This window comes from Melitaea cinxia, chromosome 16 (genome assembly GCF_905220565.1).
Source record: "Melitaea cinxia chromosome 16, ilMelCinx1.1, whole genome shotgun sequence".
Classification (NCBI taxonomy): Eukaryota; Metazoa; Arthropoda; class Insecta; order Lepidoptera; family Nymphalidae; genus Melitaea; species Melitaea cinxia.
In genome coordinates this window covers 3,535,249-3,562,869 of record NC_059409.1, presented here as the reverse complement: position 1 = coordinate 3,562,869, position 27,621 = coordinate 3,535,249, and the positions used below count along the sequence as shown (strand labels likewise).

Here is a 27,621-nt window from a genome sequence, read left to right as displayed (position 1 = left end):
ATTGAAGTGCTGTCTTGGATCACTCTCGGTAAATGATTCCAAAGTTTTGCAGCGCGTATTGTGAATGAATTGAGGAGGAAGTTGGTGTTATGTCTGGGGACTTCGAGCATCGATGTGACGCAAGACCTTCTAGATCGTGTTGGGGTAGGAGAAAGAAGGAAACGGGACCGAAGGTAGGAGGGAGCATTTTGGTCATGGAGTATGTTATAGAGAAAAGAAAGAATGTGCATATCACGGCGAAGTTGGATTGGGAGCCACTTAAGTTGAGTGCGAAATTGGGTGATGTGATCGTATTTACGTAAACCAAAGATGAAGCGTATCGCAAGATTTTGTAGACGCTCTAATTTATTAAGTAGCTCCTTTGTCACATCTAAATAGCACACATCTGCGTAATCGAGGATAGGTAAAAGAAGGGATTGAGCAAGCAGAATTTTGGTTTGAAAGGGAAGAAAGTATTGGAGACGCTTAAGAGAGTGGAAGGTGTAGTGCATCCTTCGGCTGACTTCGTTGACATGAGCTATCCACGATAAGTTTTTGTCCAAAATCAAGCCTAGGTTTCTAACTTTGTCGCAGTATGGTATCGGTGTGCCACAGTACAAGACTGGAGGTACTGTTTCCCAGGCAATACGGTTTCTCAAACGGCTGCTACCGATAATTATTGCTTGAGATTTTACTGGATTTATAAGAAGTCCAAACGAATTGGCCCATTGATAGATTGCAGCTAGATCCTTGTTAAGGAGATTGATAGTCTCATGCAACTCAGCCAGTCCAAAGTGACGGTATATTTGTAAATCGTCTGCATACAGGTGGAAGGGAGAAGAAATAGCACTGGAGATGTTGTTAATAAATATAGAAAAAAGTAACGGGGAAAGTACGCCGCCTTGTGGGACACCAGCAGTAAGGGTCAACCAATTCGATGAGTTAAAATCAGTCCTTACAGACTGCTGACGTCCCGAAAGATATGAGTGAAACCAGTCAATGCAAGTGGGGGAGATGTTAACTGCACGAAGAGTGCCAAGAAGTATGTCATAGTCTACAGAGTTGAAAGCGCTACTGAAGTCTAACAAAATCATTGCAGTGAGCTTGGTGCTATCCATAGCCCACCGAATATCCTCCGTCACATTCAAAAGCGCTCCAACAGTGCTGTGGGAAGGACGGAAACCGGATTGATAGGGGCATAGTAGAGAGTTGGAAATAAGGTAAGAATAGAGTTGTTGGTGAACTATAGATTCCAGGACTTTGGATAAAATGGGAAGGATAGATATAGGACGATATTGAGCAGGGCAGGAGGTATTTGAGGTTTTAGGTAGTGGAATGACAACTGCCTTCTTCCAGAGCGAAGGAAAAACATTGCATGACAGTGAGAAGTTAATTATGTGCGTGATCACAGATGCAATGTGAACTTCAAACTTTTTTATTGGATAACTGTTGATGCTTTTAAATTTGTATCATAGGATTTTGTTCATAGTTTTAATACAAAACCCGTGTGTGATATCTGTCTAGCTTTTCTTTACTATCTTTTTTTTATGTCTCTAGATCGGCAAACAAGCGTACGGCTCACCTGATGGTAAGCGATTACCGTAGCTTATAGACACCTGCAACACCAGAAGCATCGCAAGCGCGTTGCCGACCCAATCCCCAATCTCCCCAGAAGCTCTGGTCACCTTACTTACCAACAGGAACACAATACTGCTTAAAAACAGTATTATTTTGCTGTGATCTTCTGTAAGGTCGAGGTACTACCCCAGTCGGGCTGCTCCATATTTTGAGCAGGAAATTCCTGCTGTGCCCTACCTCAGTTAAAATGTATCTATTACATATTACGTAAATACTAAAATTTACACTTTAGATTTGTTTTAATAATATGTAAACAGCTTACCATTATGCTGTATGTTTTAATTCAATTTTAACAGATGTAAATGATTTCAATTAACAATCAGTCAGAAAAAAGTTCATAATTCTCAATATAGTGACTTTGTTTACCGCGTATAATTTACCAATTTCTATGAATTCATAAAAGAAGACTGTACAAAAAATATGTTTTTTTTTTGTTCAGTGTAATCATTCAAGATAATTCTTAGAAACAGTATTTCCACGTTTATCGACATAAAAACTAAGTTAAACAACATTTATGTAACTTAACATATTCAAAGAATTCTTAAAAATACATTTAAGAGTAATATAACAATCTTAAAATTAAAATTTATTAAATTATCTAAAACAATTTTCATTACGATTTATTATTACAAGCTCCAAAAGGTTATTCTAAAGATCAATTTGTAAATACTTTCAAATTATGCATAAATAAACGATCGTAGCCAGTTTTATTATGTTAAAACATTCACCAATTTACATTTCACTGATCACGAAACACTTGACTTGTAAACAAATTTAGCGAGCACCTTGCTATGTAAACACAAACAAGACAATTATTGTTTATCATGAACGGGGAAACAACTCTATACAAAATCAGGTTGCTTTGTTTTTAATTCACGGACTTTGTCGAACAAATTTTCGTAAGATGGAAATAATTTTAGTAAGTATATATTCTTGTTTATGGTAAACCAATTTATCTAATTTAATTTAAATTATCTGTAATAGTAGAACATCGAGTTACAAGACATGTAATTAAAGGTCAAATGAAGTACCGAAGTAAGGACATCATAACATCATTGTAAAGATTTTATAGTTTTTGTAACTATTAAGAGATCTGTCACACTCCACACTACTACTTTCCTCTTTTCCGTTCTTATTCTTCTTTTGCTTTATCGGAAAGGGACCAATGGAAACGGTGAGTTAATTGGAGGTAAGATGCGATGCTAACGGTAAGAAAGACGCTATATAGACAGCTTAGTGTGGGAATTAACTATGCATATGATCTAAATAATCACAATCCCAGCTACAAAGTATTTTGCGCAACGTTTTAATTTAAAGTGTTATAACAGTTTTGTAAGATAAATAATATTTTATATTCACAATACGTGTTAAAAAATATTCGTGAATAATTTCAAACTCAATTCTTTTGTTTCATGTTTGTTAAGTAACATTATACCTTAAAGTCATTAGTATTTTACTATGAAAGTTTATAGAAATGTCAAATGTCAATAAAATAAAGTCAACCGTTATCGTTAACAAATGAAATGGTTTATACTTTCTCACTTAAGTTCGCTAATTCTCGCATTGTCCTTTACCTAGTTTAGACTACAATTACATCACATTCCTTCAAATATTTTTTTTTTTACTAATTACGAGTGAAAACAAATGTTACTTCAAAATAATCCTGTAAAAACGTGCATTGAAACACGTAACATTCTTATAAACTATCGGGAAACTCGGTGATCTCTTCGCTATGATTAAGCAACTATCGGAAGTAATTGGTATAGACTTGAGATATTTTTAAATACGAGACATCTCAAGATCTTCAAAAAAAGAAATTCGAACATCTACAATAAACATTTTGTTCTTTTCTCTTCTTATTAACAAAATAGCCTAAAAATTAAATTAATTAAAAATAACAAATTCTCAATTTTCTGAAATTATTAATTAATATCTATTCTAAGACGAATATAATATATGCCTGTTTACTTATCGAAAGGGACGGTTTACCGCTTTTCAGATAACTTTATCTGGACAGTCATTAATGGGTTTATAATTATATCTCATCTCCTAAATATTGTTACATTACTCAATGCCTTTTTCCTTTAAGTTTAGTTTAACTCATAATAGAATAGTCAATAAATTTTGATGATTTAAAAACACTATTTTTGTATTTGCTGAAAAGGTTCGAGATAACTGAATACTTTGGTATTAAATAAAACAAGAAAGGCAAAAGTATCAATTTATTTCACTCCATACTTGTAAAATATATGAATAAAATGTTTATAAGACAATGGATTTATTTACAATATGACAATATGATGATGTGTGTTTTAAATTTAAAACTAAAATTATCAGGCGCTTTTCTATATAAGCGACGCGTCACGCGCGACGCGACAAATAACTTGTATGACGTAAAAAAACACGAACAGCTTTTAGTTTATGATTTTTTGTTATCTACTACATCACGTCGCCTCTTGTATTCGCGCGATGAGTTTTACACTCATGTAAAATGGAATAGAGAATGACATGGTTTGAATCATCACTGTAGGTTAAACTGAACGCTAGATATAAGGATTAATGTACAGACAATTTTATTTGTGCATTGTCACAATTGACGAAAACTGGTGACTTACAGAACTTTATGTCCTTTTCACACATTACGACACAAGCAAACACAACCGCTAGAACGTTGTGCTTAGACTCGGTAGCAACTTAGTATTTCCTGATATTTTTATATAAGATATAAATCAATGCACCTATATACTAAATAATAATTAAGAACACATTCAAAAGATATAGTAAGATATATCTATAGTAACTTTTTACACACTTAGTCTTCTTTGGTTAATAAATCACTGCCGACTAAAATCAAATATTGATTAAAATCAGTTGCAAAATAAATAAATCTATAACAGTTTTTGATTTAGAAGAAGTAAAGTACTAGAAAAACTAGAATGCATCTCAGACTAAAAACTTACCCTGATGATAATTACAACTGGAAAGCGCTACAGTTTAAAAGTCCCATTATAATATACACATGACTGTATTCTATGTCAGCTTAATTATATTTATTGTTGAATCTAATTACAAAATTAATGCATCCAATTATTTTATTTTAAACTTAGTAGGATTTTTTTGTATTTAACTTAAGTTAGAATGAATGCGATACTTTCCAGTGTTGCAACTCACAATACTGCATTTTAAAAGATCTATATTAAAATCGTAGCGTCGAATTGCGTTCGGTCTGTCGATTACTTAAGATGTAGATGAACGCGTACTATACGTACAACTAAAAATATAAGAAAATAGAATTAATTATGAAATCTACAACAATTTTATTACTAATTTTACCATATCATCTATTAAATATAATAATTACAAACGAGAAGGAAATGCCATACTATTAAATTTAAAACGAAAATAATTTTATAACATAATTCTATATAAATAAAAATGAATATTGCTAAACCCATAACTCGAGAATGGCTCGACCAATTCGGCTAAGTTATTTTTGTATGTTCCATAAGGCCCACAGAAGGCTTGCATAGTAAAAAAAATAATTTACTATTAAATTTTGACAGAACTCATTCTGTCCGGGCAGCTAGTATCAAATAAAAGCATAATTATCATGTTCCACTATTTCAAACAATGTTATTTGAACATCTGCTGACTCTATATTAAGTTTTCTCAAGAGTACAATTTAAAAACTGATCTTATCCTATTAACGTGCTTCTAGGAGATTGCTGTACATTTCTATGCAAATTTTGCATTGCAGCAAAAAATTTTTGAACCAACTCTGTTACTTGATTCATACAAAAAAAGTATTTTATTGCCTTAATAAATGCTAATAAAATACAATAAGTTTATGCTTATAAAAATAAATTAAGAAATTAATATTAAAATTAGACATTAAAAGAAGAAAATGCAATTGTTTGTAATTAATTTATGTTAACGAATTTAACACATCTAAGACAATATATATTTTTTGGGATCTATCGTATTTGAGGTACTCAAACAACTATTGTAAAGTCATAATTTTAAGAGCTTACTGTTTTTAAGCATTGTTATCAAAAGTTGTAATTTCGTTTTTGCGAAGAATGTACCTAGCTGTATATTTCTTATTAAAATGTAAACAGTGACAACAAAATATTTAAGGTAAAAGATGTTTAAATTTTTCATGCCTTGTATCTATCGTTCCGTCAACTGATAATCGCGTAGCTGTAGTTCTGAACAATTTCTCTGCTGATATCAGACGTAAAATACATTAATTGTAAAGAAACAAAATTAAAAGAGAAGAAACAGATGTGACAGTGAAAGAGCTTAAAAATACATAAGTAATAATCAAAAAACGCTATTTTGTTTAAGTCATGGAATTTTAAAATATTTATAGTATCTATTAAATTTAACATTAATTAGTATTTTACAAAATCAAATTTTATTTAAATCGACTTTAGCATCCTATGTTATAATAATAATAAATTAGCTACTCCTTTAAAAATACAACTAAATTTTCTATTATTCTAATACAAGGCAGTTCTTACGAATAGGACTAACGTTAGTAGTACGAAAACATCTTTTATATATTTAAACTAAAGTTTTCACTTAAAAAATTACACTACAATATTCGCGTTAATGTACATAATGCTATGAAACTTATTGACGCTAAGCACTTATCACATCCTGAAGTTTTATAATATTTTACTTCGTCTTGCGTCGGTGGCGAAAATGAGGCTTCGTAGCTGAGTTTGCTCGCGCATGGGAGCATGTCAACTGGTATTTCCATCACTTTCCTACGATAGTCCTTTTTAGAAACATCAAGTCCAATATCTTGGTCTTTCATAGCGTCATCATATACATTATCATCATCAAACTCTTCTTCACTGTCTTCAGATTTTTCTGATTCAGTTTTATATCCAGAATTAATTTTCAATGCTCCATCATAATTTTGTGCTTTCATGTTGACTAAGTTTGTTTTTAGTTTGTTATCCATGACACAACTAAGTCGGTCCAAGGAGGCTTTTACGCGTTTACTTCGTGTCTCGTTGCGTAGTTTGTGCAGCCACGAGAGACGGCAGTCGCAAATTAATCTGTTACCTGTTGAACAATTGTTGATGTGAATATTACTGTAACATATAAGTATTATAAAATGGATTAAAAAATAATTTAACTGTCACTAACAGATATTATTACTAAACTTGAAATTAAATGGTTTATTTTATGCCGAATAGATCATTGTTTATAATAAATTAATTTCGCTTAATTTAAGCAAAAATATCCACAATCTTTACATTAAGTTATAACGGAAAGATAAAACTGATAAGGCATCTAGAAATATAATAGAATATATATGTTAGCGAAAAATATAACGTCAATCTCTTTCATTACAAGTAGTACAAACTCCTGTTCATTAAAATTATGTGAGCTCAAATATCACGTTAAAACGATGTGTTTTTAAATAAAAAAGTAAATTAAAACGCTGAACGAAAGCAGATATTAAATCAAAGCCGACAATGCTACTGTTATAACGAGCAGTTTTGCGGCAAATATAATATTTCTCAACCACGAAATATACTCTCCATTAAAATGTCACGGCGCAACAAACAATCATACATCAACCCTTGATTCATAGACTAGTAACTACGAATGTATTAAGCTTACACAGATAGGATTTGCAGCACAAAACATCCTTTATTTAACATCACAAAGAATAACGAACCATATGACCGCTATGTTAGAAATATTGTTGTATGACTGATTTTACATATTTCGTCACACGAATCGTGTAGAGACTTGCTGTGCACCCTCTCATGGTAGTGTAAATTTTAGTTGCGTGCGTATTACAGCCATGATGAATTTACTGTCGCATATGAATTTTACAGCGGTTAATATTTTAGGCGCGATGGCACCGACCGAAACAAAGTGCTTGTAACAAAGAACCTACGTCGGTTGTTTTAAAAAGCTCTAAGTTAACAAAAAAATTACAGAAGACCCAAACAATAATATAGGGATAGCATTTCACATTTTTTTGTAAGTAATAAATTTTATATTATCAATGTAAGGGAGCAATTAAATATATCCGAATAAATAAAAAATATTTTATTGTTTTAAAAACTACGTCGATATAATTTAATTTAATCACCTTTGATCTGAGTTAACGGTTCATCTTCAGACAGAACTGCGCCCTAGACAATTCAAATTTACTGCGTAGTAATAAACCCGCTTAATTAACTCATACTAAAGTTCCACATCTGTTAATTGCGTTCAAAACTACATAACTATTATCTACAAAATTCTTAGTTGAGTACAACCTAATAGACCCCGAGGCACCTTGAGATGTAATTTAAGCAACGTATGGTACTTTCGACTTTACACGGACTTTAACTAAACATTAAGGGATATGCATGTATTTTTGTTATTTAAGCTGTTTAATCAAACCCTTAGATTCCAGCAAAAATTTAGTGATGTTGTCATAACCATTGTTAAGTAGTTGCTTGTCATTGAAAAGTACTAATCTATGCAAACAAAAGGATAATTTTCATAACATATATAATAAAAAATATTCTATGTAAAAAAGTATAAAATAATAAATATCCCAAACGGTGGCAATGTCGCCAAATACATTTACAAACGAGTGTACGAGTTAACTTCTTTTAAGTTAGAAGAATATACACATGATACATGTGATAGTAACGACACCTATTTTTTTTAAATATTTTTCTGTCTGGATGCAGCACTTTACATTTTATATTTTTTAATTTCAAAATCTAAGCATTAAAATATTAAATTTGCACAAAATTAGTGATAGCTGATACCTCGTAAAAATAATTTAATTGTAATCATAAATACAACAAAGTAGATCGTAGATCTTTTCTATACTAGTCTTCCAAAAGTGTAGAAAACATTGTATGATAGCTATTGTGTTTTATGATTACTTAATAACATAATGACTTTATCACATACATTATAATGTACAACAGCTTGTAATTAGGTATCAAATTATTGTATATAAGCGAAAGCTTTTAATTGGCCTTATAACTGTCGTAATTTTTATGTTATATATGTTTTACTAGCTGTAAGTTTTTCAAAGTGTAAAATAAATAAATAAATAAATCTTTCACCTTATGCTAATTATTCTATCAATGAATTGTGGTTAATCGGATCATTGCACACAGGGGAAAAAACCACAGACTATAGTTTTAGTGGCCACTGAATTGAACTGTGTATTATTCAGTACATGGTAAATGGTGGACGATGGTAATTATCCCAAATTGAAAATTTATTTTAATAAATGTAATCATATTGAATCGTACTTTGATGAAACTGTAATTACTTTTATTGTATTTTATAATTTACTAATACACCAGTTAAATTTAATTTAAGACAAATTCAAGTTTATAATAAACTTACCGTCAAGAGAGATTAATGCATAATTCGATTTCATATTTTCTATAACACTCCTCAGCGTTTCTTGTTTTAATGTTTCCAATTTGTTATTCATCAAATTCAGAACATTCAACTTTTGTATGTCGTCGAGCACTCCATCATCCAGCACTCCCAACTTATTATCGGCTAAAGAAAGTTTCTTCAACTGTGTCAATCCGCCGAAACCCCGTTCGGATATAAATTCTATTTCGTTGTCATCTAAATAAAGTTCTTGGAGGCTCCAAAGTTCCGCAAACGACAGATCTCCGATCATCATCAATTTGTTATTTCTCATGTCCAACGTGATTAAATTCGACAAACCTTGGAAGTTTTCTCTAATGACAACCGTCAACAAATTACTGTTCAGATCCAATTTTATTAAATTGTTCAAGTGCTTGAAGCAGCCGTCGTGTAGAACGCTAATTATATTCTTAGACAGATATAGCCTCTGTAAATTTGGTAGGACGTAAAAAACATCCCTCTGCAATTCCGATATCTGATTTTCGGCCAAGCTTACATTAGCTAGCATTATTAAATGGGCGAATGCCATTCTCTCCAATTTTCCAATTTTATTTTTCAGCAATGTTATCTCTCTTAACGTTGTCGAATTTGTGAACGCGAACGACGGTATGCTAAATATATTTGCATATTGTATATTTAGATACTGTAATCGATCAAGCCTAACAATAACCTTGGCCGGTATGTACGTTAAGCCCCCGTCCGCTCGAACGTTAAACGTGAGCCTTTCTATTTTGGGTTGTGAATAAAAATTAGACCAAAAGGGATCATCTTCCGCTATTCCCCCGTTGAATACCCAGCAATCGGCTTTTGTGGCTGTTTTTATTTTAATACTCTCACAGTAACAGTGTACTTTAGACACCCGGTCCTGGATATCGCAGATGTTAACAAATGGCGATTGCGGATATTTTTCGGATTTCCACCTCCGTTTGTCATTATGACGGCTCTCAGTCAAGTTTATCTCGACCGTAGCGAAGGCGATCATTAGGATTAAGTACTTGAAGTCCATATTTATAGCATTTCACAAAGAAGCCGTAATCTGTAACAATAAAACAAGATTATTTATATATATATTTTTTAAATAATGTTTAAATTTTATATATTTTTTATATTTTTTTATATATTAATGATTATATTTTATATATTTTTTAAATAATGTTTATAAAATATGTAAAGAAACTAAAAATGTTCTATTCATATTTGTTGCTAAGAATATAATATATACCAATAAATAAAATAAGAGTGTCTGTTTTCATATTAAAATAACCGCTTTTTACTAAATGCATATGAAAAAACAATTTTTTACAAGTGTTGTCTGTCTGTCTGTTCCGACTAATCTCTAAAACGTCTGGACCGATTTTCACGGGATTTTGACTGGCATCTGGCTGATTTAATAAGGGGTAACTTAAGTTACTTTTATTTTAAAAATTTATTTATTTTATAACTCTGCGAATTGAACAGTAATTTTTTTATTACATTCCATGCGGACGAAGTCGCGGGCATAGCTAATGTTTTAATAAAATTAATGGTTACGACAATTTTCATATTTAAAATTTAGAAAATATTATAAAAAGAAAATGATGTCTGACTATCCATCAACTATTTAATATTCTACTAGAATCCAAGTTTCATTATAAAATAAACTACAAATAAATTATTCACGTGAATGTTTATCCTTTATATTTCGTGATAGGCGGCAACTTAATATTAAAATTGAAATTTGTAAAATAAGTCAATTAATATAAAATTAAAATATATTTTACTAGGTTTTCTCTTCGAATGCGTTGGTTATTGGATAACTTTGATAATTTAACAGCACATAAAATTTATATATTTTTTTAAATTAATATTATTTTTATCATGACGTGTCTCGTCAAAACAGAAATGTATGAAATTGACAAACTTAGCCTTTTACAATATAATCTTAACTTCAATCGTATCTAAACTTTCTTTTTCCTGAATATTAATGAAATCATTTGAGGCATGTCGATTATTATGACTAACAAATAAATGCCTTTGTTTCTGTGTCTTATATTCATATCGATAATTCTCGACAAATAGAAAAACGTTTATGTGATTAAAAGCATATCAAATTATCGAAATGTGTCGAGTTACGACAGCGACCAAGTAAATGTATTAAATCTACATACAAAATGCTAAAGATATATTTTCATCGATCTTCACTGGCGACTTTTATAGTACATTTAGTTGCCAAGTTTTTAAATATACGAAATAGTAAGTATTCGAGGTTAAAACAAATTTCTTTTTTGGAGATAAAGATTAGATGTATATGTGTTGACGACGCGTTGGGGCAGCAGTCACAGCACTGACTGTTGCGCTGGCGACCGCGTTCGATCCCCGCTCACGACAGATATTTGTATTGGCCATATAGATGTTTGTCGTGGTCTGGGCGTTTATGTTTGTGTATTGTGTGTGTTTTCAGACCCCAACATAGGGGAAAATCCTACTGGGGGCCATTGAGTGTGAAGTGTTTAAATGTATAAATTTACAAAATCTGCATTAAAAAATTCTTTGGATTATTATCCATTAAACAAACATTGAAATTTAGTTTATACGCGTCAACCTATATCGTAATTCCGTTTTTACACGACATAAATAGATTTATGTGTCTGTGACTTATGTGACTACTAGCTATGCCCGCAGTTTTACCCACCTGAATTTGAGATAAAAGAGGTACTGAAATATAATAATAGCCTATAAGCCTTTTCCGGGAAATGGACTATCTAACACAAAATGAATATTCTAATTCGAACTAGTAGTTTTTGAGATTTGCGCGTTTAAATAAACAAACAAATAAACTTATCAGCTTTATAATATTAGTATAGATTGAAGATTAATAAAAGCGTTGTTTTATTGAAAATAATTTTTCACTATGCAATGTCATTTTAAAATATAAAATATTAAATTATTGTCACTAAAAGAATGGTTAAGTAAATAATACAAAAAAGAGGGACTTCAAAGAAATTTATTTCAAAGGATATAAAATTCGAAACATGACAATATTGTATCCATGATTGTTTTAAGGGGTAGTGTTTTTTTTGCAATTTTTTTCTGTGTTAATTGGGACGGAAAATCTTTTCTTCCATTCGAAATAAAAAAAATCCCTGATGATTAACAAACGATGGAGTTCTGAAGTGACACAAAATTAAAAACGAATTAAGAACCAATTTTTTTTTAAATTACTTTAAAAAACGCAATAACTTAAATCAAAAAATAATAAAAAAGAATAAAATGTTTCACAGACAACGGAATACTTCCCAATTGTCGTCTGTCACCTTAACACTTTAATTGTATCTGATTTCTCGAGTTTAGTTACCATAATGTTCCACAATCTTACATAAACGTCAAAATACGCCACTCTATCATGTTTCGTTGTCACTAAAAGTCACATGAGAGCGACGCCGTTGTCATTAAGGCTGTTATACAATATGTATACAGCGCTTGAGGTAAACATTTTGCTAACAGTTTTCTAATAAGATGATATGCATTATTCTAAGTGGTATACATAATAACTGAGTCAAGACACTAAAGTATGCATATATAAGAGTATACCCACTGAGGTGACATAAAACTGAGGACATACGAGTATTGCTAGTCTACGGAAACATTTCGGTACGAAGTTGTGAAATTGTTCTTTATTTTATGAAGAAGGAACACGCCGCTGAAATTTTCATCGCGAGACTAAAAATATTATTTACAAATTTTCTAAAGTAACATAGCGCTTTACTGTTGTTTATTTCGTTAATATGATGCGTCGGGAACAGACTTTCAAACTGTTTTTATGAACAATTTTACGCTCTAAAATAAACCAGGTTAATTTAATAAACTAGATAGAAAAGATTATTTTTATTTGATGTATAATATGATGAGTACATATTTCGTCCATGTTTGTTTATATTTAGCGCCCTAACTTAAAATCATTGTAAATGTTTGCTTTACAGTAATTGCTATACTTAAAATTATAACAGGGAGGTAGGCAGATATAACTTTTGATTAATCAGTTATTAATTACATTTGTGATAGCAATCACTGAGCACCGCGTAATTGTAAAGTACCTGGGTGACCGAGCTTAGCTCGGTATTTTTAGTAAATCGTGAAGGATTAGTAGAAGAGAGAGTTAAAGTGATTCGCTGCCGGTTTGGATGAAGTCTTTTTTAACCAACTTCAAAAAAAGGAGCAGCTTACTCAGTTCGATCGTGTATATATATATATATATATATATATTTAATGTATGTTCGGAGATAACTTCGTCGTTTATGAACCGATTTTGATAATTCTTTTTTTGTTGGAAATGAATATCCCTTGCGTGGTACCATGATAAGGAAACCAAGATCTGATGATGGAATCCCAGAGAAATCGAGGGAAACTCTTGAAAATTCCATAACTTTTTACTGGGTATACCGATTTTGGTGATTTTTTACCTAATCGAAAGTCGATGTTTATCATGTGGTCACATTTCATCGAGATCTGATTACAACTTTTAGAGTAATCTTTAATAATGCGTATTTCTTGGCTGTTTTTTCGTATACCCACGTTATATTACTTGTCGAAATAATTGAAGTCGGTTTTTTTTTCGTTTGCCTGCAAACACAATTATTAATAATGAATTAACGCACGATGTGTAACAAAGGCAATGTATAAAATAAAAATAAAAAATGACGGTAAATTAAAAAATGATATAAATTACAAAATTACAAGATTTAGAGTAATTGCTTCTCAAAAACTGATAGGCGCTTCAACAAATAGTGTTCAATTCTATATATATATATACAAGAATTGCTCGTTTAATAGTATTGATAACATGAATGTTAAATAAACTATTAAGGAACTAAAACAAATTTAACATAATTTTGTTTGCTCACTAACGAAAAAATAAACCTACTTCAATTAGATCGACAAGTAACACGTACGTGGGTAGACGAAAAAATAGTCAAGTAAATACGCGCTATCAAACATTACTCAAAACGTTGTAATCAGATCTCAATGAAATTTAAATCTGACCACATGACAAACATCAACTTTCGATTAAATTAAAAAAAAATATCAAAATCGGTACATCCAGTAAAAAGTTATGTACTATAATACACACACATGAAAAACATATCCAAGTAAAAACGCATTATTGGATATAACTCGAAAAGTAGTTGTTAGATCTCAAATAAATTTAAATGGGACCATAACATGCATCGCCTTTGGATTTTTTTTTTTTAATCGAAATTAGTCTAATCAGCCAAAATTCTGAATACATAAAAAAATATAATCGAATTGAGAACCCTCTCCTTTTTTGGAAGTCGGTAGCAATGGACTCAAAACTTTAGATAACTGAGTAATTAATATTTTGTTAGTATTTTGAATCATTGAAGCTTAAGCAGGATTTCATTTTATAATTTAATGCCAATAAAGAATTTGTAAAAAAGCTATTCCAATGCTAGCTACATTAGTTGATCAATTAATTAGTTCGTTACAGATCAGAGGCACTTACAGTTCAAAGTCAACTATCTCTTAATCAAATGCAGCAGTAACAACAAGACAGGGCTACAATTAACCGTTAAACAAGAGTATAAAGATGTAACATTATGAATGGTGGTCGAAATCCTTTTGTCCCGCCAGCATACTGTTATACAGACAATTAAACTTAATTAGTTCATAAGAAAACGTGTTTGTACCATGTATTATATTAATTAATACTTTTACAGTTTCAACTATCATTAAATGTTTGTAAGTACTGGAAACGAAACATTACACTGGAATATGGAATAACGTTCATCTTGGTAATTATGTTGTTGTACGGTTACCAGCTAACTAGTTATTATTGTATTGTTTATGGAAAATAAAATGCTTGTTTATGGAAAAGAAAAATTTGATGTAAACATCGCATGACTCAATAAATGTTTCGATTCAGGCTATTTTAATATAAAAATTTATATGTACAACTGAATTTTAAGACAGTTCTTAATTATAATATTTAACGATTGGTTGTTATGGAAACGTATATAGTTTTTGTTTTATTTAGCTTGTTACTCAATAACTATTCAATTCGATTCGTTTTTTATATCATACGTATGATAACGTTGTCTATATGAGTTGAGAAAGAACATTTTCAATAGTCTACACCGTTAAGCACCGTTAAAGCTGTGTGGCTACAGCGGTAAAGAATATAGCCACCCCCTCTCTTCTCGTGGGTGTCGTAAGAGGCGACTAAGGGATAACACAGTTCCACTACCACCTTGGAACTTATAAAGCCGACCGATGGCGATATAAACATCCAACTGCTGGCTTTGAAATACACATTACACAGGCCGAAGACAGGACGTCTTCGGTACGACAAAGCCAGCCTGCGGTCACCAACCCGCCTACCCAACGTGGTGACTATGGGCATTTTTGACGCGAACTTGTGGAGGTCTATGACCAGCAGTGGCTGCGATAGACTGAAGTGAGTCTTAATGAAATTTTACGCCCCTATATATCGTAAAACGTTTTCCTGTTATATCGGAAGTAGAATACTTTGTAGAAACATGAAATTCTCTTTGTACGGTTTTGATTGAATAAAATATAGATAAATAAATATCGCAGCTTTTACGGCAATTATGTACGGTAATATAGGAGATCAGTTCGTATTAATGAAATTACTTAAAAAAGTGCGTGCGTGCAAAGTACACATGTCAGAAGTAAAACTTCTTTGGCAAATTAATTTTTAAGTCTGGATTATATTAATGCAAATCTAAAGCTTTAGATTTCTGTTTCAGCACCATCTAGTTAATTTGCAATGTAATACTATCCATGTTAATGTAACAACCTTTGTAGTTTCTATAGTACACGCTAGGTGGCTCTGTTGTTCGACAAAAACGTTGCTCATCTTCGTGACGCTAATATTATTATTATTGGGTTTCGTCCGTAAAATTTTTACCTCCATAAAGAAGTTATACTTCAAAAATGCTTGAGAAACCTGAGGGAGGACCGTTTTTCGTACGACTGTTCTAACGCACGAAAGGTAAACATTAAATGTGTTACAAAGAAGTCATGAATTGTTATGATATAATGATTATACCACAAAGCTCCTCTACATTAGCTCCTCTACGTAAATATTATCAATTTCAACGGGAGCGAGCGCCGCGGGCAGCTGCTAGTTTTTAATAATTACAAGTCGTTTCTTGGAACTATTTATAAAACAATAGCACTTGAGATAAGACTTTATATTGTACATTACGTATTTATGTTACTAAAAATAAAATATTATACAGAATTTCCTCTAAATAGAGAAAATAATTGAAAACATAAATCAACAACATTCATAATTCTTGTGCGAAATAAAATGTTTGTCATAATTTTCGTAATTTATCGCACCATATGACTGTATTTTTACGCTTAATTATCACCGACTGTTTTATCACCCTACCGTTGTTTGTGACCTCGGAACAGATTTCAAAGAAATGGTATCCATGTTTTTAATTCATTTATTGTTTATAATTGCTGCGTTAATTTGTTTCTTTTTAAATATTTGATGATGATGATGATGGTGATGATGAATATCATCAACACTTAGAATATTTTGTTAGCCATAATATAATTTTTAATTTTGAGTTGATAATCAGTTTAGATTTACTTTCACAATAAATGTAATTTTATACCTAGATTGTTACACTATTATATATTGTGTAAAAAATATTATAATGAAACCTTTGCTAACCTTGTATATATTTTCTTAGTTATAATTTAAAATTATTTTCACGACCGTTTTACTTAAAGCAATTATGACGTATTAATATTAACAGTATGTACGAGTATCATATTAATGATTGTACCGTTTGTTATCAAGTGCTTAATGTAACAACCGGGACCGACGGTATTGCGTTATCTTTGAACTACAATCGATAAACACTCTGGGATAAATACTGAGATCAGAAACCAATATTTGTAACAATAATGTATTGTCTAATTTAAAATATACTATGACTTCATTGCAAATATGATGATTTTGACAGTAGATGTTAAGCTTCAAAAACATTTTACATAATAACACCTTTGGCTTGTTTATTTTATTTTGTTATTGTGTTTGTTAATTTAAATTGTTAATAAATTGTGTGTTGTCATAATGAATGCAGTGTTGCTTTTATTTGAGCAGCGGATAGTCTCAGAAGAACTTATTGTACAATCTATATAAATATAAATACATAGCCGAATGAGATTATAGTTATATAAGACATAGAAAAATACAAAAACAAACGTTATCTGCACTAAATAAAAATACGGTGATATAATTTCGCCGGGTCATCTACTACTATATAATTGTTTTATAACATATTTTTGCCAATTTTTGTTTGGGGTCCAATTAACAAAATTAAAATAACATACATTAAAATTTTAAACATTGAACGCCTTTAATCAAATGTAAGTAATTATTGCAGGCTAAAATCAATTTAACCATAAAACTCTATAGGTATTTTTTTTTTGTTTTAATATTACTGCCTATTACTAAATTAAAAAAAAAATACACATTTTGATTAAACAAAGGTTTTTGTGGTAATGTTAGTGTCAAAGTAACATACTTATTTCATGCAATTTAAAAAACTGTATTAAGTAAATATAATCTGGAAAAGTAATAATAATTGTGTAACTAAAAGTGAACCAAATATGAATGAATGAGACCAATGAACCAAAAAAAAAAAAATCAATTAACTCAACTCCTATTTACTATATTGTAAAAATGATTTCTATATCATATTTCAAAATTAGTAATTATGATATTTACACATCATTATTTTTTTATTGTATTTGAATTCCTAAGTAACTGAAGTTAAAGCATGCACACAAGATGCAAGAAGAAGAGATTTATTCATAGAAAACATATATTCCTTATATTACCTTTACCATAAATAAACAATAATTATATTTTTTTTTTCTTCTCTACACGACCTTTGCCTAAAATCAATGACATTTCCAACGTCATCTGTTCCGTGTCTACCACTCATAAGTTCCCGGCCACTAAATGCGTTGTAGACCTCGTTAAACCTTCATAACGAACCCCACTAGTAACAGTTAAATGAAATTTATAAATGTTGAGTTTTAGCTCAACGATTGTACTTTATAAGTATATTCACGATTTTTATAAGTATTTTTTTATTTAATGTAAAAATATTATTTTAATATTGTGTTATATTATTATTTAATAAAATAATATTCTTAATATAAGTCATTCAAACTCAAATAAAAAATCAATTGTAATAAAAAATTAGATACTATAAATCAATGAAGAATTACAAAACAAACTCGATCAAAAGTAGGTATCTCACTAACTATGTGGTGTATTTTATTTTTTATTTTTTTTAATAGAAGAGAGGGCAAACGGGCATTTAGCTCACCTGGTAGTAAGTGAAAGTATCATCTACAGACACCCGCTACATCAGAAGATTAGCACGCGCGTTGCCGGCCTTTCAAATAGGAGTATGCTCTTTTTTTGAAGGTATCGGTTCGCAAATACCGTAGGTGACAGCTGGTTCCATATAATGTTATAAAAGCACATTCTGATAGCGTTGCAGGCTACGTTCTAACCCTTCAATTTTGTATCCAATTGATTGAAAATCTTTACCTACCGGCGAAACTTAAACACAATTTCAGTTCTCTTTAGTTCCATTAATTAAGTTTAGTCATAAAATAAATTTTACAAATCTTTGATGCACATCTTTATATATATATATATATATATATATATATATATATATATATATATATATATATTTCTTGTGTGCGTGTGTATGTCACTGAACTCCTTCTAGACGGCTGGACCGATTTTGTTGAAATTTTTTGTGTGAGTTCAAGGGGATTCGAGGATGGTTTACATTCACAATTTGGTCCACTGGAAAATGTTTATTTAACTAATTTTTCATTTATAAGTAGTTGGTATGGTATGGTATGGTATGGTTAACACGGGCTGGTTTCCGCAACTCGACGACTTTGCGCCTATTTTGCGTGTGTGGGAGTGATTCGGTTCACTCTTGCCACCCAAGCTCCTCCAGAAACTTCAGAAGCTTTTTTGGCTTCTTGAAGATCTCCGGAAGTGTCTTCAGGGTGCCAAGATGTTGTGCCCGGTAAGCCGCTACACCTGGACAGTAAAGAAGTACATGCGTAGCCGTTTCTTCTGTTCCCATGCAAGCTCTGCACAGGATACTGTCGGTAATGCCCATATTAAATAGGTGTTTGTTATACGGACCGTGTCCAGTCAGTACCGCAGTTATTAGTCTCAGTTGGCGTCTGTCCAGATTTATTAGAATTCTTATTTATAAGTAGTTGTTAATTTTGGAATGTTTTACATTGGATCCGGTAGACTACGCTACCATCGCAGCATCAAATATTAAATATTATTCTATTTTAATTTCAGTTTGTCCCGACAGTTGGTGCTGCGATCAAATTGAGAAAAATATTTGAAATTTTGTGTTTAGGGCAAAACAACGTTTGCGGGGTCAGCTAGTAATTCAATACATTATTGTACGCTAAGAGAGGAAATTTTTACATTGAAAAGGAAATACATAAACATGTATTAAAGGTGGTGTTATCGCTGAAAGAACAATCTCTTCCAGGCAACCTCATGCATGAAAAGGACACAACAAAGAATTAGACGGTAAGAGGTGTAATCATACACATAAATATACGTACGTTGTTTGAGTACATATATATATATATATATTTCGGATGGAACCGAAACTTGTTGCAGAATTGGTGAAGGCGGGATATGATCCTTAGGATCCTTATCCTCACTAGGTCGGCCGTCAGACATGACTAAATAATACTTCTGTGACTCAGGTGTGACACCAATCACTTTAACTTGAGGTGTTGACGGAGCGAGTGCCTCGGTCCGAATGAATCCCCGCTACGCGGTGCACGTGTTTATAACGATCCGTCCCCACCTCTCGCCTGACTCACGGAGTGGTAGTAGTGGTAATGACGTATCGCAACACTTGCTTACGTTTGTAAACAACTTTGTTTATTTACGCCGACACGGCCATTCTGCAAATAGGTCACCCTCGACCTATCAAACAAAATAAAATCTGCAGTACATTTTAGCTGACCAAAGCTTAAGGGTAAAGAAACTGTTGTCCTCTGCTCATCTCAAACATTGCAAAAGTAAGGAAGTTCCTGTCCTCAATTCACCCCAATCATTGTTAGGAGGTCCCTGTCCCAACTTACATCAGGTATTTTGTAAAAATAAGGAGGCGCCTGTCCTCAACTTACATCAGGTAATTGAAAATGTAAGGAGGCCCCTGTCCTCAACTTACATCAGGTAACTAAAAGTAAGGAGGCCCCTGTCCTCAACTTACGTCAATTATTACAAATGTAAGGAGGCCCCTGTCCTCAACTTACATCATTCATTGCAGAAATAAGGAGGCCCCTGTCCTCAACTTATGTTACTCAAGAAAAGAATATGCAACAATTGCATTAAGCTTTTTTAATTACATTTACTGCAATGTAATGTCTTCTAGGTCATTGGGGTACCAGATTAAGACACACTTGTTTTATTTTGTTTTTATTTTATTTTTATTTGGGAAACATACAATTTTATATTACATTATTATTATTATATTATGACTAAATTATAATAACTGAAATCAATAGTTTCCACTGTTAGCACTTGTATCTGGTGTCACCTCAGTATCATCTTGCGCCGACATGGGATCCTGATTTACTCCTTCATCTGGTTTTGGTGCAAGACGAAGTTGGTCATGAGCTACCTTTTTGGGGCGTCCACGTCCTGTTATTTTCTTTACCTGGTACCTATCATTGAGCAATATTTTCCAAATTACATAGGCATCAGGATACTTCATATCTAGACCAATTTGGGACCTAGGGTTACTTTTAAATAACACGATGTCCCCCTTTTGGTACCTTTTCACTTTGGCTTTGCCCTGGTCAAATCTTACTTTGTCTTTTTTGCTTCGTGTGTCGGTTTTCTTTTGTATGTAGCTATTGAGTTGATCTCGATTAACAGTCTCTTTTTCCTCATCAATTAATGATATTAATTCTGGTGGTACAGGACATTGCCTTCCTGTAAGAGCTTTAATTGGACTAACATTAGTTGTCTTGCTCTTAGTACAGTTAATGGCTAGCTGAAGAGCTTCTAAGCCCTTTCTCCAGTTTTCAGTTTCATAATTACGAATAATAGTTAGTCCATTTTTTACAACAGACATCATTCTTTCCACTTGTCCATTGGCGCGACTAACTCCTGGGGCTATGAAGTGTTGATAGATTTTATGCTGTCTACAAAATTCTTCAAATTCAGCCTTAAAAGCAGAATCCTGGTCACTTATTATTTGCCTCGGAGCTCCAAATAGATACACAACATGTTTAAGTGCCCGCAACATTGAGTTGGCAGTCTTGTCGGTCGCGTAAGTTAATGTCACGAACTTTGTGTAAGCGTCTATTATAACGACCACATACTCATGCTTATTATTTCTCTTAGTAAGATGGCCAGTCATATCTATGTGTATGGTATCGAATGGAACTCCCTTTTTCTCTATTGGGTACATTTCTACCTGTTTGGCTCCGGAAGAACTTTTACTAGTTTTACATATCACGCGATTTTCTATAAACCGTCTTACTATAGCAGTCATCTCAGGAAACCAATAATTTTCTCGGATCTTACCAAGGGTCTTCTCCCACCCAAAATGTTTAAGAGCAGTATGGTAGGCGTTAATAATGCTCCATTGGTATGATTTCGGAACGACCTTTTTCCACTTTTTACACCCCGGTTCTTCTTCTTCATGACGGTGTTCCAAAACAAGATCATTCATGCGGTACTCACTCATTTCTTCATTGCGTTCCAACTTTCTTATGATTCCGGCTAGCTCTGCATCACGCCTTTGTTCTACCCTTAACCATGCATCAACATTTTGCGCCAAATTAATGCACGCTATTGGATTACGGCTGAAGTAATCTGCATGCTTCATTCGGTTACCTTGGCGATATTCTATTTTGAAGTTATAATGTTGAAGAAATGCCCACCACCTGTGGATTCTGGGTAAAAGTTCATGTTTGCTCGACGATGATTTGATGGCATTGCAATCAGTAACTATTGTAAAATGTCTGCCGTAGAGGTATTGCCTAAAGTGTTTTATTGCTCTTACTATAGCCAATGTTTCCAATTCATAGGAATGGTAATGACTTTCGGGCTCCGTAGTTCTCATACTCATGTAAGCAATCACGTGCTGTCGGCCATCCTGTATTTGAATGAGAACAGCACCCAGTCCGGTACTGCTTGCGTCAGTATGCAGTTCGGTAGGGAGTCCTTCTTGAAAGATTGTTAGAACTGGAGCAGAGGTCAATCGTCGAATGATATCAAGTCTGACGCTTTCGCAATCTGCAGTCCATTGAAATTTTGCGTCCTTCTTAGTTAGGTTGTATAACGGTATCAAACGTTCAGAGAAGGATGGTATAAAACGCCTGAAGTAACCAGCCAAACCACAAAATTGTCGAACCTGTTTTACATTTGTGGGTACTACGGATTTTTCTAAAGCTTCGACCTTCCTAGGACTCGGACGAACCGTACCTCTTTCGATCACGTTTCCGAGATATTCAATTGATGTTTTAAAAAATGAGCACTTCTTGATATTTACGGTGAACCCAGCCTCGGTCAAAGCTGCCAATACTTTATCAAGGATCTGTAATCCCTCAGCAAATGTTTTACACTTTATCAATACATCATCCATGTATACCAAGATGTTATCCAAAAGAGTCCGTAGTGCCGTCACTATGGCACGCTGGAATACGGCAGGTGCATTCATTAGTCCAAAAGGCATCCTGACATATTCATATAGCCCGTCTGGTGTTATGAATGCTGTTTTTGCTATAGATTCTTCTTTAATAGGAATTTGGTAAAATCCTTGAACCATATCTAAGCTGATAAAATAGGCGGCGTCTGATAGTCGGTCAATTTGATCCGAAATGATTGGGAGTGGAAAGTTAATGGGGACAGTGTTTTTATTCAGTTCTCGATAATCAGTGCACATTCGATCTTCTCCGTTCTTTTTCTTAACGAGAATTACAGGGCTGGCGAAATCCGACGTACTTTCTCTGACAATTCCATTGTCCATCAACTCCTTAATAATATCCTTTAATTTCTGTCGTTCTATTGGAGCCATTCGATAGGGTCTTCTTGATACGATTTTGTTTGGATCTTTCAATTGGATTTCCAAGCATCCTGTGGTCACTGGCTTCCTTGGAATACCAGAGGAAAAAGTATCATTATATTTAATTAACAACTTCTTCAATTCGGTTACTTCGTCCAAACTGGTTAAATCAGTGTCCAAATTTCCGAAAGGCTCTTCCTTGGTTACATTGGTAGTGAAAATGGATGATCGTCTCATTACAGTAGCGCCAGTTTCGGTAATGAGTACGCTCAAACCTGTACCTTTCACGATTTCAGCACCAATCAGAAGGTCGCAAGGAGTTTCGTGGTCTTCTACGACGTGGAAGGCGATTTCTACAAAAGTGCCATTAATTTCACAGGTCACATTGACTTTTTGGCATGACAGAATCGGAATACTTGCACTACCAATACCCTTAAGCATTAACGTGTAATCTTCCCGTTTCCCAGGAAGGGTTTCACTTATAGAGCGCCTTACCAATGAACGTGCTGCACCGCTATCGTAAAATGTTGTAAATGTGCGGTTATTGATATTGACAGTCATAGGTGTTAATATTTCTTCTTGTACTCTGACCAAATTAACCTTTTCAGCTTCATCTCCTATCTTCTTGAAGCAAACCGATTCAGTGTGGCCAATTTTATTACAATAATTGCACTTGGGCTTAGGGCGTTCCGTTCTGCTTGAGGATTCATTTGAGTTGATTGTATCCAGCAGTGGCTTAGGATCGCTAATCTTGTGGTTATCTCTGTCACATTTTGCTTGAACATGACCAGGTTTTCCACATTTGAAACAAAGCGCAGTATCATTTCTATTATTCCTTAGCCTCGGTCTTTTAGCAGGTGGTTCTGCATGTTCAGGTTCCCGTTGTTTGATGGTGGCTGCTACTGATATCAGTTCAGGAACGGAGGAACATTTACTCGACAGTAAACGCAACCTCAGGAACTCATTGTCTATGCACCCTATTACGGCTTCTACAGCATCCTTGTCTTTGTCTCCATTGATAACACGTTTCCAAATATTCCAAGCTTTGGTAATGGATTCAGCTGGATTCGCCATATCAAATTTAAAACTTCGTAATTTTACTATATCGTTAGAATACCTTGCTTCCGGTTCAAATGTTTGAATTAAAGCTTCTCGCATATCAGACCACACTGGGGACTTCACTAACCACGTGTCGCCAAGAGTTTTAGCACGACCCTGCAACAAACCTGCTATCTTGGTACATACCTCGTAATCAGTCAGTTGCCAATGGTTCTTTGCTCTGTCTACGTGTTCGCACCAATCACGTATTGGTACGTCACCATCAGGATCGAATGATGCAATATAAATGTCGCTAAGCCTTGGTCGTTTAGTAGGGCCCGTTGCCCGGCTGAATAGTTCTGCCAAAAAATCACGATTAGCTTGCATGCTTGCCTGTTGCTGTCGTGACAGATTTTCTATGATACCGGCCAATGCAGACAACGCATGGTTGGAACTAAAGTTGCTACTTTCTTCCTCTTCTGTGCGGGCGGATGGAACTTGGGAGGTCCCAAGGTCCATCCCACTTCTGATTTCGGATGGAACCGAAACTTGTTGCAGAATTGGTGAAGGCGGGATATGATCCTTAGGATCCTTATCCTCACTAGGTCGGCCGTCAGACATGACTAAATAATACTTCTGTGACTCAGGTGTGACACCAATCACTTTAACTTGAGGTGTTGACGGAGCGAGTGCCTCGGTCCGAATGAATCCCCGCTACGCGGTGCACGTGTTTATAACGATCCGTCCCCACCTCTCGCCTGACTCACGGAGTGGTAGTAGTGGTAATGACGTATCGCAACACTTGCTTACGTTTGTAAACAACTTTGTTTATTTACGCCGACATATATATATATATATTCACACAACTAGGAATAAAAAAATATTGCCTTAAATAATTATTAAAATAAAGAAAACTAAAACCTTGTGGTTCACGATGCTTTTAATAAATCCATACTAATATTATAAAGCTAAAGAGTTTGTTTGTTTGTTTGAACGCGCTAATCTCCAGAACTACTGGGCTGATATGGAAAGTTCTTTCAGTGCTAGATAGCACATTTATCGAGGAAGACTATAGGCTATATATCATTACGCTAAGATGAATACGAGCGGAGCACCAATGATGAATTTTTCAAAATCGGGGGAAATTTTTCAAGTTACTATTCCCGCGCACGAAGTCGCAGGAAAAAGCTAGGATATTATAATCAAACTAAGATTCTTAAGCAATTGTTTCAAGTTATGCTTGAGTTTTAACTTATAGCTGAATGAAAGATTAGTTTCTCTTAAACTATCAGTATACTTTTTCTAGTAATCAAAACGTCAAATTGCAATTTGAATGATACTTAATCTAAGCCACAGTCAAAGAGCAGTACTTCTTGAGTAAAAACGTATCGAAGTGATAACAAAGCTCAAACAAAACGACGACCCAAAGCTCTGTGTAAAGACTTCGAAACAGCTATTGTAAGCTTGAAACAAAGACATTAATTTAGGCTGCTACGTTTTCGCGTCAACGTGACGGTTGCACTAAAGTTCCTTTTTTTGTGTACATAAAACAAGTGGCATAAAGCCTACTGTGAGTTCGATCGAACTTTGAAAAGAGAATTTTGTTTTTCAATTTGTTGTTGTTTTTTTAAACAATGTATACGTACAAGTATTATAACTGATCGTGTTTTGTTTCTTTTTGGGAATTTTTTTTCTTGATTATTATTTTCATAACAAATTAACTAACAAAATAAAATAAAACATTATTTTTGAAAAAGTTTTCGTATCATTCTTATAAATTGCGTAATTTCTTATCTAAGCTCAAAATATCTATTGAAAATTATCCAATTATAATCCTATTTAACGTCTAATAATTAAATATAATTGAACATCAAAGACGACTTTCGTAATAGGACTTCGTTCTGTTTACTTTTAATATGTATTTTTTTGTCTTAAAACCTTCCGTGGTCCTTAAGGAACATACAAAAATAATTCAGACGAATTGGTCGAGCCATTCTCGAGTTATGCGATTAGTAACATTCATTTTTATTTATATAGAATAGATAATGACAATACAGAACAGAGAATGATATTTAATTTATCCAATCAAAACGATTGATCCGATGCATTGATGAAATATACCAACTAAATTGTATTGTACTGTCATATACAAAGTGTCAAATATTAAATTAAGGATATAAAAATTAACGCGAAAATACTATTGTAGATTATTGTATATTTTTAGGCTTCTTTATAACTAATAAATTTAACTCAACTTTATAAAGTAAGGGTCTGGAATTATGGACACAATTTAAATTGTACTTTAAAAACTTGTATTATATAAATAACGTATGTTTGAATTTAAATTGAAATGAAAATATAGTATAAATAAAGATATACGTAAAGCATATGTGTCTACCATTTCCACTGATAATGTCTTAGTAAATGAATTTACACGGCGTCGCTTTCCGCTACACGCTGCCCTGTCTAAACAAATGTACCTCTACTTTATAAGTTGCAACGGACCAAGACGAGACAAGTATACAGAACTTTTTAAGTACATTTTACTCATTAAGTCTGTGACAATTTTATATATTTAACAGCATTGTAAATTGTATTCGATATCTGAAACGTTATCAGACAATGTTTTTAGTGTCACTGTCACTCGTATTATGGTGAATTAAAGCTTACGATTCCTTTGACAAGAATACAAATTCTAATCCGATAGTAAAAAAATCAACTTTCCTCTTCAAAATATTATTTCAGATTTAATCAACATTTTTAAATAGTTTTGTTGTAATTTTTAATTTTTGTAATATTATATATTTTTAAATTTTAATGAGCTATAATCGTCATGTTAAAACACAATTAAACATTTATGCTCATAATTAAAAAGTGTAAGATTTGTGTTTTTATGGCCATGGGGATTATACTTTATTATAATTTAGTCCCTGATTTTAATCCTTAAATATTATTTTCATTAATGTACTTAAAACTATAATTTTTTACTAAGTTACACACGCGGCTTAAGCTACATACAGCCTTGAAGTGTAATTTTGCTGATTCATATTCTAATGTAAAGTCAGCTATGTAGACGTTCATACTATTTACAGTTGCACCTTATTTTAGTATTTTAATTCCACTGACACAACAACAATAACACGTTGACTTAATAATAATAAAAATGTACAAATGAAACAGACAGTTCACTAAATAAGTTATTGTCTATCCCTAAATCGGTTAATATGGTGACAAAAATTGAAGACGATTGTTATAGTAGAATACGATTTTCTCTGAAATATATTCCTGTCTCAGACATTTTTTTATGATTATTTATTTAAAAGGCAAGGTAAATTCTAATTCTTCTCTTTGAACAGTAGCTTTAAAGATTTTTTTAATGTTAAATGGATGTCTTGCTACTCAATTA

At 32.8% G+C, this 27,621-nt stretch overlaps 1 protein-coding gene across 1 annotated transcript; it reads right to left on the bottom strand.

The window, feature by feature from the left end:
* Nucleotides 1-6,214: 6,214 nt before the first annotated feature.
* Nucleotides 6,215-10,048, bottom strand: LOC123661204 (connectin-like). Its single transcript, XM_045596191.1, has 2 exons — nucleotides 9,007-10,048; nucleotides 6,215-6,693 (listed from the first exon to the last, which is right to left on the bottom strand). Exons 1-2 carry the CDS (start codon nucleotides 10,046-10,048, stop codon nucleotides 6,215-6,217), a joined length of 1,521 nt encoding a protein of 506 aa, XP_045452147.1.
* Between the last annotated feature and the right edge of the window lie 17,573 nt (nucleotides 10,049-27,621).

Excerpts from the sequence above, each read along its gene's own strand:
- LOC123661204 (XM_045596191.1), bottom strand. The coding sequence starts at position 10,048 with ATGGACTTCAAGTACTTAATCCTAATGATCGCCTTCGCTACGGTCGAG. Across the intron at positions 6,694-9,006 it reads TGCATTAATCTCTCTTGACG|GTAACAGATTAATTTGCGAC; the intron begins GTAAGTTTATTA and ends ATTGTTCAACAG.